Source organism: Brassica napus, chromosome A8, assembly GCF_020379485.1.
Source record: "Brassica napus cultivar Da-Ae chromosome A8, Da-Ae, whole genome shotgun sequence".
Taxonomy (NCBI): Eukaryota; Viridiplantae; Streptophyta; class Magnoliopsida; order Brassicales; family Brassicaceae; genus Brassica; species Brassica napus.
The window spans coordinates 22,060,541-22,074,532 of NC_063441.1; the positions used below are offsets into that span (position 1 = coordinate 22,060,541).

Below are 13,992 nucleotides of genomic sequence, written 5' to 3' on the forward strand. Positions count from 1 at the left end.
CCGAAAAATTAATACATTTAATGTTATAAAAATGACTGATTATGACATTATCCGATTCGAGTTTGGAATACGTTTTTGACTAATGTTAGAAGTAATAAGATTGCATGTACCTAACTACTTTGTAAACTGCATAAGTCAAAATTCAAACTCATATTAATCTTTTTTTTGCTAAATTGTAAATATCATATAAATGAAGAAAAGATTTTACAAGAGCAAGACCTTAAGTTTTGATACATCTTGGCAAAAAAAAAGGAAAAAACAAGATGGATCAACAACATCCTATGCAAACTCAGATTTTTCATATAGCTGTAATTTTGTTTTAACCTTTTTTTTTGAAAGACTATAACCTTAAATGTAATATATTCTCAAATTTATTCTACCAGTTGATCACAACCATGCAGGTTTCATGTTGATAGATATAATTTGACATATGATTAGTTTTAAGTGTGTAACTAGGTCTATTGAACACTCTGACCACCATCACAGAGGGCACGGCCAGTGGCAGTCTTTAGTCTGGACGTTACAATCCATACGTGTGTATTAGGGTATGACTGGTTTTCCCGCTACCACCCACAAACGCAGCTTTTGCGGTTGGTAGCGGTTGCTGGCGTTTTGCAACAATCGCTCAAACCGCTCTAAACCGCTCCAAAGCGCTCCAAATCGCTCTGAACCTCATAAATTCAAAAGCTGGTTCCAGCTAGCGTTTGCGGTTGTGGGCGTTTGCGGGAGGACAAAAAAAAATTATTTTTTTTCCAAAACAATATAAATACAAAAATAAAAAATTCAATAAAAAAATTAAATTGAAATTATAAAAATGCTAAAATATATCAATTAAATTTTAATTAATATTATAAATCTTTAAAATAAAAATATTTTCTATATTTTTAAAAAAAATTAAACTATAACTTTCTAAATATAAATTTTATATTTATTATAATATTATTATTTTTGATATTTTTATAATTGTATAAAATGTAAATATTGTTAATTTATTATTTAACTGCTGCTGCATTTGATAGTTAACCAGTCATAAGTATCCCGCAAACGCATCAATTTCTAACCGCAGAACCAGTCGTACAAATCTCTTAAAACCGCTAGAAACCGCAACCACCCGCATCCGCAAACTCCCGCAACTGCAACCGCAACCGCTGTGGTTGAACCAGTCAGACCCTTAGTCCCCAAAAACCAACTTTTTTTCTGTTGCTTCACGCTTTCACCTACTGATTCAATTATTTTTGAATGTACTTTGTTGGCTTCAGAGTTAATACTGGGCCAAAGAGAGAAAGATCCATAAACGGAAAGGTAAAACAAAACTTATATCAGAAAATAAAAGCCCATAGGGCTATAATATCGGTTTCTTCTCTAATGACCTCTAAAAAGGTTGTTTTGGCTCTATAATATATAATGAGAACAACAAAACATGCAAACCATAATTTCTATATTTAAAAAAAAAATACCAAAGAAAAACTAGAAAAGGTGATATTGGCAAAAATAAATAAATAGAAAAGGTGATTTTAGCCAAATTATTGATGTATAAACAAAAATTTAGTTTCAACTCTCAAAGTAGCTAAACTTGCTATAATAAATATGTTTATTGGATGGATACTGTCTCAAAAGAATAGGGACTAATTTGAATAATTTATATAGAATATTTCCAAAAATAACATAAACTGTAGGCATTTTTCTTTTGATAACTGAGTACATAAACTATAGGTATATATGATGTAAATAGATATAAAATGTTTTTTTTTCCAGATATAAAATGTTTATTTTTTTATGTCGGGAAACTATTTTTTTTTTGTATATAGTAAAAAAGGAAAGAAAAATAAAAAAAAAACATATCTCCAATGGATTAAAAACAACAAAAACCTTCTTCGCCCGCACAGATTCTTCACCTTGAAAGAAAAAAAAAGACCCAATCACATTATTTCCCCAGATCCAAATCAATCAATGCCATCTTCTCTAATTAGGGTTCTCTCAAATCCCTAATTCGCCGAGCTGCCATCAATCAATCAATCAATCTCCTTTGGGATTTTCGAATCATCCATCATCGAGGTCTGTTTCTCCTCTTCCGCCGGCTGAATTTAAGATCAGAGCCGCTAATTCTTCAGCTAGGTTTAGATCGTGGTTTGGGAATTTAGGGTTTCGGTTAGTGGTGTATCGAATTGGGACTCCCTTACACGTGTAAGCCTTAAAGTCAGAAGCTTTCATCATTTTCTGCTCAAGAGAATCGATTTGAGAAGTTTGTAAGTATATAAAGACTAGGAGGGGATGTTTAGTTCTACATTGGATAACAGCCGTGGGAACAGTGCTGCGGCAGGGCAGGTTGTTACTCCCACGCGCTTCGTGTGGCCTTATGGAGGTAGAAGGGTCTACCTAAGCGGATCTTTCACCAGGTGAGATGTCTGAGCTTGAAGAACTAGGATTAGTTACTTTTTTACTATTGTTTTTGTGGTTTTATCCGATACTGGAATGGGAGTGTGGACAGGTGGACAGAACATGTGCCAATGTCTCCAATTGAGGGCTGCGCTACTGTTTTTCAAGTTATTTGTAACTTGACTCCCGGATATCATCAGGTAAAAAATAATGGTTAATAATTTGAATTAGACCTGTTTCATAACAGATTCTTTGTGAGTTGATACTCATGCATTTAGCCTCTAGATGCTAATCAATGCAATATGCATGAGAATCTGTCATAGTTTATTACAGTTTCCAACAGGTAAGTGTCATCATTGAACAGTCTGTAATCCATGGTAGCATCTTGAACGTAGCTCTATCGTTAGAACATTTGTGTAGCCATTGAAGATATTCTTAAGTTAGACTAGTGGTTATTTTAGTTTCTGGAATTTTCTGTATTTTGGACGTACTATATCTAACATGAGGTTGATTATTAACACCTGAGATACTTAAGAAGACTAGTGGTTATTTCATTTTCATGCAGTATAAGTTTTTTGTTGATGGCGAGTGGCGGCACGATGAGCACCAACCATTTGTAACCGCAAATGGTGGAGTAGTGAATACTATATTTATAACTGGACCAGATATGGTTCCCACGGGTTTTAACTCATCTAACATGGATGTGGATGACTTCTCCCAGCGAGCGGTAAGGAGTTTGACCTTTTTTTTCTAAAAATGCAATGTATTGATATTTTTGTCTACTTATCATCATTAGCTTAGTTTTGTAATTCGACGTTTCCTTTTATCTTTTATTGCAAATCTGACATCTATGAAAGAGACAACCGTTTTCTCCAAAAAGGGAAAGATGTGGTGTCCTACATGTGTGTTACAAATAGTTAATGCCAAATTACTAATAAAATTTTATTTGATGTATAAAGCAGGAGCCTTTAGGTTCCATAAAATTGTCTACTAAGACTACATTTCCAGTTGAATTTCTGACTGTTTTTACATGGTGATTATATTGTAGGCTGATCCATCCCAAGAATCTATCCCTAGGATGTCAGGAGGTGATTTGGAGATGTCTCGTCACCGTATATCTGCTTTACTGTCAAACCGCACTGCATATGAACTGCTCCCAGAGTCGGGCAAGGTCTGGTTTCTTCATTTTCTTATTGTTTGATGACTTTTGTCTTCATCTATCTTAGTAGGAAATTGTCTAAGGTGATGCGAAATCTTTACAGGTTATTGCATTGGATGTAAATTTACCAGTAAAGCAAGCATTCCATATACTTTATGAGCAGGTTTGCTATATTTACCATTGTGTCAACCTCTCTTCTTTTTGGGATGCTCCCTTCTCTGTCCCTCACAGTCATGCATGACATTCTAATGTTGTTGCATTCAGACCCGAAAGGGGAAGGAAGTGAAACTTGAAAGAACTAGATCTGTCTTTTTTTTTTTTTGGAAATTGTCTGGCTTTCTGGTTTTACTAATTATGTTTCTTTCAGGGAATCCCTTTGGCTCCTCTTTGGGACTTTGGTAAAGGCCAATTTGTTGGAGTTCTTGGTCCACTGGACTTCATTCTAATACTGAAAGAGGTTGGTATCACTAAAGTTGTTCATTTCTAGAGCTTTGTTTCGAGTGACCGATGTATCAATTTAGGCATTCCAAGATTAAATTATCTAAATGTCGATAAGTTGAAGGGGGTGTTAATAATAATAGTGGTTTACGTTCACAAATATTCATTTGCTTTATTGTCTAAACGTGGGATTTAATTTGTAGGAGTATAATAGTTTTCCGTTGTTTAGGCATATTACCTATGAAATATGTATATTTCACTAGTTTTTCTCAGTATGAAGTTTTTCACTCTTGCGTGGTAATAGCAACTCTGTGTAATTGCAGCTTGGAACTCATGGATCGAACTTGACAGAAGAAGAGCTTGAGACGCACACCATAGCAGCCTGGAAAGAGGGGAAGGCTCATATAAGCAGACAATATGATGGAATCGGGAGACAATATCCTAGGCCACTTGTTCAGGTGAGACTTTCAAAGTTGCTTTCTACCACTCTTACTACTGATCTTTTCATTTAGCCCCCTCTAAAATATCTTTCACTTTGAAAAAGATTCTGTTGTTATCTCTATCTACAAACTTTTACTCAAATGTTTTAGCTATCTAGACTCTCATATATTTAAAGTTGATTTAAATATATAGCTTCAGAATGAAATGAGTAGAGCATGACTGCTCCACATTTTGGATTAGGAGGCATATTTTTCTAGGAATGTAACTGATTCATATATTCCTGTCTACATGTTGTTTACTTCTCAAAAAAATATTTTATTTGCCCGCTTCTTTTTGCGTTCTGTACATAGCTTTACTCTAGAAACTTCGGTTGCAGGTTACAGTAAAAAGACCTAAAAGATTTTCACTATTGCTATTAATGTTTTCATATATTGCCATCAGGTCGGCCCCTATGATAATCTGAAAGACGTTGCTCTCAAAATTTTGCAAAACAAGGTGGCAGCCGTTCCAGTTATTTATTCGTCTTTACAGGATGGGTCATATCCGCAGTTACTGCATCTTGCTTCGCTCTCAGGCATATTAAAATGTAAGGTCCTTCATTTGTGAATAAGATCATAAGACACACTGATAAGCGCTCCCAATTGGCGATACACACTTTTCAATTCATGACGTGCATATAATTCTGCTATTTCCTATATATTTCCACTCATCGTTTCTCCATATATTCTGGAATGGAATGTATAAGAGGGAAGTTAGAGCTTTAGAGTTGGAATAGGCTCTCTCCCAAGCTTTAGTCACAGTTATCCCTGCTGTAAATACTTTTTTAAAACACTTTATGCTTCTTATCAGATACTTTAGCTCTAAATTACGCATAATATTTCAGGTATATGCAGGTACTTTAGACATTCGTCTAGCTCTTTGCCTATCCTTCAGCAGCCCATTTGTTCAATTCCCCTGGGCAGTTGGGTCCATAGAATCGGAGAATCAAGTAGCAAACCTCTCGCTACATTGAGACCAAACGCCTCTTTGGGTTCTGCGCTCTCATTATTAGTTCAAGGTAATCCGTTTTTGCTCCAATTTCATCAATATATTGTTTAAAGTTTCATCCGCAAGTGGCTTTTCTGTTTTCTCAGAGAAGAAAATTAATGAATGAGTCGTGCTTCATCTGCGTCTCTAACTAATATCTTGGTGTTATTTGGTTTCTACAGCTCAAGTCAGTTCAATTCCAGTAGTGGATGACAATGACTCACTTATTGACATATACTCCCGAAGGTAAACCCTCTGTATCCATCAGTTGAGATGATATGTCATTTTTTGAATCCATGTATTCTGATCATATATATCTTTTACTGGTCAGTGACATAACTGCTCTGGCTAAAGATAAGGCATACGCACAGATTCATCTTGATGACATGACGGTTCACCAGGTAAACCTCTTAGCAGAAGCCAAGATTCATCCCTTTTCTATTAAATGTTGTTAAAAAAAATGTGTGGGGGTTACAGGCGCTGCAGTTGGGGCAAGATGCGAGTCCGCCATATGGATCTCTCAACGGGCAGAGATGTCAGATGTGCTTGCGGTCAGACTCTCTTGGGAAAGTGATGGAGCGGTTGGCGAATCCAGGTACCACCATCTCTCCCTTCCATACACTCTTTAGGCTTTGTTGCTCACATCATGAGATGAGAAGTATATTAACTGGGGTTTGGTTGTGTTTAAAAAAATAAAAATAAAACAGGAGTAAGGAGGCTGGTGATAGTGGAAGCAGGGAGCAAACGTGTTGAAGGTATCATATCTTTGAGTGATGTTTTCCGATTCCTGCTCGGTCTTTGACTACTACTACTCCCAACAACAACCTACAAGAGCTCTCTACTTTCTCGTTTCCTCAAATCAAAACTACCCAACTATGTGCTTTCTTTGTGTGTGGTCTTTGCAAGGAATATGTAAAGTTGCTACGAACCCCACTTCTTCATTGTTTTTCTTCTATTTAATTTTTGTTGTTTTTAGTTGAACTTGTTTCTTTCCATTCTTGTGAAAGATCATTGGCTTACCGAAATCTTTACTAGTTAGCATCTCTTCTCTCAGCTTTTTTTGTTACTTGTTTTTCTATGCTTCAAAAAACACGTTAAGGGTAGAAGACAATTTAACGGTTGAATGAGCTTAAACCTCAATGCAAACAAAAAACAATCATATTACAACATGTGAAAGCAATTTCAAATATTTTTATATGTTTTATACGTTTAAAACAAAGCTCAACAATGTTGGGGAATGGTTAACGAGTGATGAACCTCTCTCAAAACCGGTTGTTATTCAGCAAACCAGCAAGTAATGTCGTGAGTAAAAGCATTATCGATGATTGTTCTCTGAGTTTGATGATGGGGTTCTTTGTCATCTGTCTGAAACAAAAGGACACATGAATCTCTATCTCACAGCTCTCGTGTCATTCCTTTTCCTTTTGTCTGACACGTTATTACATAGATGACGTAATATTATAATAAATGACGTAATAAAATGAGAAAGTATAATAAGTTCTGTTACTCTCTTGTTTGAACCGAAATCGGTACTGTGCAGGAGATAGACAGATTTCGATGGTGGGGTTAGGAGAGGTCTTCATGCTGAGTTTGAACTGGATGGATGGAGAGTAAAAGAGGATAAAAAAGGTTTAATGATTATGGCTGGACCCGATGAAGGGATGCCTACGTACCCCAAATGGGGATCAAGCCAATCGTAGTTCTACCACGATGGGATCACAAGTGCCTAGATGAAAGCATGTGGAGAGGTGTTTCTCTCTACAGAAGTAGAGAGAGATGGGAGAAATGCCAAAAGGGATCCCCTTTAGAAGAGGAGTGTTTCCTTATTTATAGGAGGAAGAGGTCTAGGGTTTCCTTGTGACCTCCTTTTAAATGGGCTGAGCCCATTATCTTATAAGCCTTGTTGGGGGCAAAGCCCAGGTCCAACAGTAAGCCCCCCAGTTCGTTGAGAGAGATGAAATCGATCTCTATGAATTTTACGAATAGGGTTTATAAGAGAATAGACTCAGCGCTTTTACATTTGACGACCCAAGTGAGTAGTATTTTTACTAGGCGAGTTGACTGGTGAACTCGTGCCTAGGACGCGAGTTGTACTCTTGCTAGGAGTGTTTACTATGAAATCATCCCTAGAAGTAGTGACTCGGCCAGTAACTCGTACCTGAGCGAGGGAGAGTAGACGTACTCTTGTTAGGCGAATTGAGTGTAAACTTGTGCTTGGAGAAAGGCAAGCTTACTAGACTCGTGCCTAGACAGAGGCGAGTAGTACTTTAACTAGGCGAGTTGGCTAGTGAACTCATGCCTAGGACGCGAGTTGTACTCTTGCTAGGAGAGTTCACTATGAACTCATCCCTAGAAGCAGTAACTCGGCCAGTAACTCATGCCTGAGCGGGGGAGAGTAGATGTACTCTTGTTAGGCGAGTTGAGTGTAAACTTGTGCTTGGAGAAAGGCAAGCTTACTAAACTCATGCCTAGACAGAGGCGAGTAGTACTTTAACTAGGCGAGTTGGCTAGTGAGCTCATGCCTAGGACGCGAGTTGTACTCTTGCTAGGTGAGTTTACTATGAACTCATCCTTAGAAGCAGTAACTCGGCCAGTAACTCATGCCTGAGCGAAGGAGAGTAGATGTACTCTTGTTAGGCGAGTTGAGTGTAAACTTGTGCTTGGAGAAAAGCAAGCTTACTAAACTCGTGCCTAGACAGAGGCGAGTAGTACTTTAACTAGGCGAGTTGTCTAGTGAACTCATGCCTAGGACGCGAGTTGTACTCTCGCTAGGGGAGTTTATTATGAACTCATCCCTAGAAGCAGTAACTCGGCCAGTAACTCATGCCTGAGCGAGGGAGAGTAGATGTACTCTTGTTAGGCGAGTTGAGTGTAAACTTGTGCTTGGAGAAAAGCAAGCTTACTAAACTCGTGCCTAGACAGAGGCGAGTGGTACTTTAACTAGGCGAGTTGGCTAGTGAACTCATGCCTAGGACGCGAGTTGTACTCTCGCTAGGGGAGTTTATTATGAACTCATCCCTAGAAGCAGTAACTCGGCCAGTAACTCATGCCATGCCCGAAAAGAGAGTTTTCCAACCTAATGCCTAGGAGCTGTAGCTCAGCGAGTAAATCATGCCTAGTGAAGCTGAGTTTACCAAACTCATGCCTAGTGAAAGGCAGGTGAATGTAAACTTGTGCCCGATACAAAGCGAATTAAACATAAACTCATGTCTACTAAAAGGCGAGTTGAGTGTAAACCTATGTCTAGTAAAAGACTGGTTTACTGAACTTATTCCTAGTGATATATGAGTTTATGTCGAATTCATGCCTAGTAAAAGGCAAGTTTATTGTAAACTCACGCCGAAAATAGGACAAGTTGTACTCGTGCCTCGACGTACATACCCAGACAAAAGCGGAAATGAGACAAATATATTTTTTGACGAGTAAAAATGACAAGCAAAGGACGTACCTTGTCGTTTACTCGCGACGAGTGACAAGCAACAGATGCAAGTGTCATTTTTGACGAGCTATCGAATTGGAGACGACGCTTGACGAGTTTGACTTTGAGACGTGATGATCTTGTCTTTTTCTCCAGCTCAAATGACTATTTGGTACGCTCCATTACTCGGCAGTCATGACGTGATATGATCAACACATCATTTCTGGTGGAGAGCTTTAAGACGTCGTCTCCGTTGGGCGTTTACCGTTTAGTCGGCACACGCATTCTGTCGATGACAATACGCTTATAAGGATCGTGCATGAGCTGAAGACCAGTGTCGTGAATTCAACACAAAAGCTTTGTTGAGAGCTGAGATGCTGTGACGAGCAAATTGGTGAGAGTGAAGCTTCGAAATATACGCTCGAGCATTCTTGTCGGAACCTTCTTGCCTCATGTTTCTTTCTTGGAGACGTCTCTTTAGTGAATCTGGTATATGGGCCATGATAAATAATGTACGGCCCATGTAGACTTCACTCGGCCATTTTGAAAGACACTTGCTGAAGAACCATTAATATAATAAGAATTCTCCACGTGTCCCACTTTAGTGGCGACCAAGTTTCCCAGTTTGGTCTTCTCCTTCTTCGCTTTCTTGTAAATAAAGTCAACTGTAGCTTGAATTTATAGTGATTCAAGATCATGGAGATGTGCTGTGCATTCTGTGGCCGGCCATTGCGAAGTCGGCAAAAAGGATTTTGAGTGATGACTGCTCCGAATGATTTTGTCGTCGAGACCAAACGGCGAGTAGTCGAGAGTCTCGAGACGATCGTGGCGACGAGTAACAGAGCTTGAAGATGGCGGCTAGAGACAGAGCTCATTCCGACTTGATCTCGATGAAAATCTTGACGAGGAGACGTCTTTGTAATCCATGGTTGAGGAGAACTTTATGCGACGAGCTGATAAATTTCCTGCGACGGGACGATAGAAAGACGCCGAGGGACGAACGATTTCTCGTCCTGACTGTTGCTGAGAACGGAACTTCGTTGTTGATGTGTGAACTTTTGGTCGGCAAAGGCTTCCAGTCGGTGGCGGCGAGTAACAGATCTGGTATCAGCTTGATCTCGAGGAGAGTCTTGACGATGAGATGTCTCCGTAACTCTTTTGAAACGTGCGCTGTGTTGCGAGAGCCATGGTATATCATGAATTCGCGATCTCAAATTAAACCGTTGAGTCGACGGAGCGAGAGTTGTGACGACAGTGACGGAGCTGGGAGTTGGCGACAGTCTCTTTTGAGCTGTGACAAGCGATGAAGCTAGAGGTCAAGCCGGGTGCCGAGTAAAAGCGCATGACGGGGGCGACGTTGTCTTGTGCTGAGTGAAGTATATGACTGTTGCTTGGCGATGAACCGAGGGCTCGCCCGAAGAAGCCGTACCTTGTTGGAGAGCTTTAGGTCGACAAGACCATGACGAGCAACAGAGATCAACTTAATAAGATGATGAGTTGGAGGCGACTAGACGAGTTGCAAACGGAAATTGACGGAAATTCAAGTCGGCGGTCTTGTTTTAGCCGTGACGAATGAAGGAGCTTGAAGTCACGCAACGTTGGCTAGTGCCGAGTAAATCACATAACTGTCGTTCCGAGTTGAAACGCATGAGCTCGAGCCTTTGTAAAAGATACACCGTTGGTGGAGACCTCGTCATGACAAATAACATAGCTCAACTCTGCTTTCAGCGTTCTGGTTGTGACGAGTGGTGACGTTGCCGACCAAAAGTGCAAAGAGTTCTTTCCAAGGTCACCGACTACAAGCTTACTGTCGCTCAAAGTGCATCACAATTTCACGCTTGACTTTGGATTAAAACTTTTCCAAATAACGAATGCTTGAGCTTGCCTTTGCCGATGAGATGCTCGCAGTGTCGCGTAACGGAGGTTCAAGTTGGCGGCGAGAGACGAAGCTGGTCGGTGGTGATCTTTTGTCGGAGACAGCCCGTTACTCGCAGCCGTGACGTCTTGTTGATGATGGTGTCTTGCATAAGGCGACGTGATCAACTGATGATAGCCGAGTAAATGAGTTGGTGGAGGTAGCGTAATCCCATGACGAACTCTAGCTAGAAGCGGAATCATGAGCTGAGGAGTTGGTGAGAGCTTTTAGTCGGCAGCGAGAGACAGAGCTGGGCTAGATGTACCACCGAGTCGATCTCGAGGAGGGTCTAAAGCAAGTAATTGGCATGTTCGTCAAGCTCCGAAGATGTGTATGACGGAGTGGTCCATCCTTCATGAGAATTAGCTGACGAGCTTTCAGCATCGAGCACGGCCGAGGAAAATAATATGCGGAGGAAGTTTTGACGTTGACTTGTGCCGAGTAAAAAGCATGAGTTTTGTTTGGCGCATGAGTTCGAGCCTTTGGATATGAAGCCTAGTAACGAGTCTTGAGTCGGCAATCAGCAGCCAGTGATGGAGCTTGAACGCATTATCAATGCTTTCATGATTCATGTGAAAGATGAGTTTACTCGGCTTGCAAAGGTCTCTAACTCTGCGTTGTGGAGATGACGAAGCAAAAACTTAAGTGGGCCCATAGACCAGTCGAATTGTCTCCTCTTTTTATATATCAAAGTGGGCCTGAAATGATATACACTTGGGCTCCACCAGAGTCGATTGCCTGTGTGGTACACGTTGGGTCCTTAGGATTCTCATTAAGCAAATCCTCGGCTTGATGATTATACCAACTTGAATTGATTTTTTTAATTACCGAGGGAAATAAAGTATGGTAGGTACCACTCGTTTTTTTTTTTTTTTTTTTTTTTTTTTTTTTTTTTTTTTTTTGTTCCGAGTAAAAGTGGCATAAAACGCATTTACTCGTTTTTTTTTTTTTGTTTGCGACGAGTAAAAGTGACTAAAAGTGCATTTACTCGTTTTTTTTTTTTTTTTTTTTTTTTTTTTTTTTCTGTATTGCGACAGAACGATCAAGCGATGACAAAACGATCAAGTGACGACAAAACGGTCAAGTGACGACAAAACGGTCAAGTGACGACTAAACAGTCGAGTGACGACTAAATGGTCAAGTGACGACCAAACAGTCGAGTGACGACTAAATGGTCAAGTGACGACCAAACGGACTCCGAGCTCAAAATTTTTTTTCGAAGATACTTCTCCATGCCCCACGGTGGGCGCCAATTGTTTGAACCGAAATCGGTACTGTGCAGGAGATAGACAGATTTCGATGGTGGGGTTAGGAGAGGTCTTCATGCTGAGTTTGAACTGGATGGATGGAGAGTAAAAGAGGATAAAAAAGGTTTAATGATTATGGCTGGACCCGATGAAGGGATGCCTACGTACCCCAAATGGGGATCAAGCCAATCGTAGTTCTACCACGATGGGATCACAAGTGCCTAGATGAAAGCATGTGGAGAGGTGTTTCTCTCTACAGAAGTAGAGAGAGATGGGAGAAATGCCAAAAGGGATCCCCTTTAGAAGAGGAGTGTTTCCTTATTTATAGGAGGAAGAGGTCTAGGGTTTCCTTGTGACCTCCTTTTAAATGGGCTGAGCCCATTATCTTATAAGCCTTGTTGGGGGCAAAGCCCAGGTCCAACAGTTATCACATATACTTTCAACTTCATGCTACAATGGAATGCATCAGGTAAATACAATACGTAGATATAAATATAGTATTTAACTTAATTACTGTCTTTTCAAAACAAAACTTAATTACTGTTTTTACTTTTATGAAATAATTCGCTATAAGTGACTGATTGTCTCTTCGTTCATTTTTTCAAGGAATGTTCTTCATCTTTTCAATGGTCTCCGCATTTTCGATTGTATTTATATACTTTTTAGTACCGGAGACGAAAGGCCGATCACTTGAAGAAATACAAGCATTGTTCTCCAACTCTGTACAATGATTCATACAAATCAATTATTGTAATTGAAAAATCGATTATTATGATTGGTGTGGGTTTACATGAGATTTGTGTATGGATTTAATTTTATATGGGAAAATGACAACAATAAATTTGTATTTTTCGTGTCTGAAAAGAAGCTGTATGGTTTTAGTTACGTATGCATCAAAATATATAGTTCTGTGTGATATTGTAAACTATAAATTAAATAAAAATGTCAATAACCACGCATCCGACCATATATACTTTCTTTGTACATGATCAATTATGCTAACTATAAATCGGACGGTGGAAGAGTTCGAGCAGTGGAACAATATAGGGAATATGCCTAAAGATATGGTTGATGAACCAATGGGTCGTGTCGATGGTTCTCATGAAACATGGAACAGTTTTGTCTTTGCATCTCGATGAATATTTTGATTTGTTAAATAAGACTGCCGATGAAGAATGATGCTGATTATATGCACATTGCTATTATTTATCTCATGTGTTGGTTGATTTTCAGTTGGAAATCAAGTTTAGGAGTATTTCGTTGGTTCAAGAATGAATAGGAAACCACATTTGCATACCGGTTAAGTCTGGTTCACCAATGTGTAAGAATAATAAGTAGAATGTCGTTTTCTAAAGGGCTCTATAGCATTTGGTTACCAGAATTTCACAAATAACTATACCAGATGCTGAATCGACTATGGTTCTAGCCTTCTAGGCTTATAGAAATAAAGCAGATAATATTTCAACTAGCAAAGTAGATTAGATAGCAAGAATTACAATTTTATGGAAGCAATCATCAAAAAGGGCATTTGGTCTAGTGGTATGATTCTCGCTTAGGGTGCGAGAGGTCCCGAGTTCAATTCTCGGAATGCCCCATTTTTTTTCTAAATTTTCACCTTATCTGTAGACACCAACGTGCATATATTAAGCTATCTTGCTAGCAAGTAAAGCAGCGCTTGTATCAAGGATGTTCTGGCAACGCGTTCAACTTTATTTTACTTAAAACACAAAACAAAGCAATTTAGGCAGTTTCAACTGAATTGTAGACTGCATATGTAAACCTATGCTGATAAGTTTCTAGGGATTGAGTTTGGCATACATATTTGTTGGCTCTTGAGCACTCACTAAACATACGATTCTTGAACTTACTTTTAGGAAAAGACAACTTTTAGGAAAAGACAACAATGAGGTGTAAAGTGAATGTACCTACAATTTTTTACTATTCTTTATTACAGCATATTCTATTGAGTCAA

The 13,992-nt window shown here is 39.2% G+C and overlaps 1 protein-coding gene, 1 long non-coding RNA gene and 1 other non-coding gene across 3 annotated transcripts; all 3 read left to right on the forward strand.

Annotated features, from left to right (window-relative positions):
- Nucleotides 1-1,838: 1,838 nt before the first annotated feature.
- Nucleotides 1,839-6,493, forward strand: LOC106362337 (sucrose nonfermenting 4-like protein). Its single transcript, XM_013802216.3, has 13 exons — nt 1,839-2,396; nt 2,489-2,576; nt 2,942-3,103; nt 3,425-3,547; nt 3,639-3,698; nt 3,903-3,992; nt 4,297-4,431; nt 4,856-5,000; nt 5,298-5,471; nt 5,623-5,686; nt 5,772-5,841; nt 5,918-6,035; nt 6,148-6,493. Exons 1-13 carry the CDS (start codon nt 2,272-2,274, stop codon nt 6,240-6,242), a joined length of 1,449 nt encoding a protein of 482 aa, XP_013657670.2. The 5' UTR covers nt 1,839-2,271; the 3' UTR covers nt 6,243-6,493.
- Nucleotides 6,494-12,443: 5,950 nt separating this feature from the next.
- On the forward strand, nt 12,444-12,965 carry LOC111200128. The gene is made up of 2 exons (XR_002653837.2): nt 12,444-12,489; nt 12,627-12,965. It is a non-coding gene; the product is annotated as an uncharacterized LOC111200128 (long non-coding RNA).
- A 577-nt stretch (nt 12,966-13,542) lies between these two features.
- Nucleotides 13,543-13,614, forward strand: TRNAP-AGG. The gene has a single exon. It is a non-coding gene; the product is annotated as a tRNA-Pro (tRNA).
- Nucleotides 13,615-13,992: the final 378 nt, after the last annotated feature.

Bases quoted from the DNA above. Each gene is read 5' to 3' on its own strand.
- LOC106362337 (XM_013802216.3), top strand. From the start codon at position 2,272: ATGTTTAGTTCTACATTGGATAACAGCCGTGGGAACAGTGCTGCGGCA. The intron at 3,699-3,902 runs GTTTGCTATATT...TGTTTCTTTCAG, and splicing joins TCCATATACTTTATGAGCAG to GGAATCCCTTTGGCTCCTCT. The intron at 5,687-5,771 runs GTAAACCCTCTG...TTTACTGGTCAG, and splicing joins ATTGACATATACTCCCGAAG to TGACATAACTGCTCTGGCTA.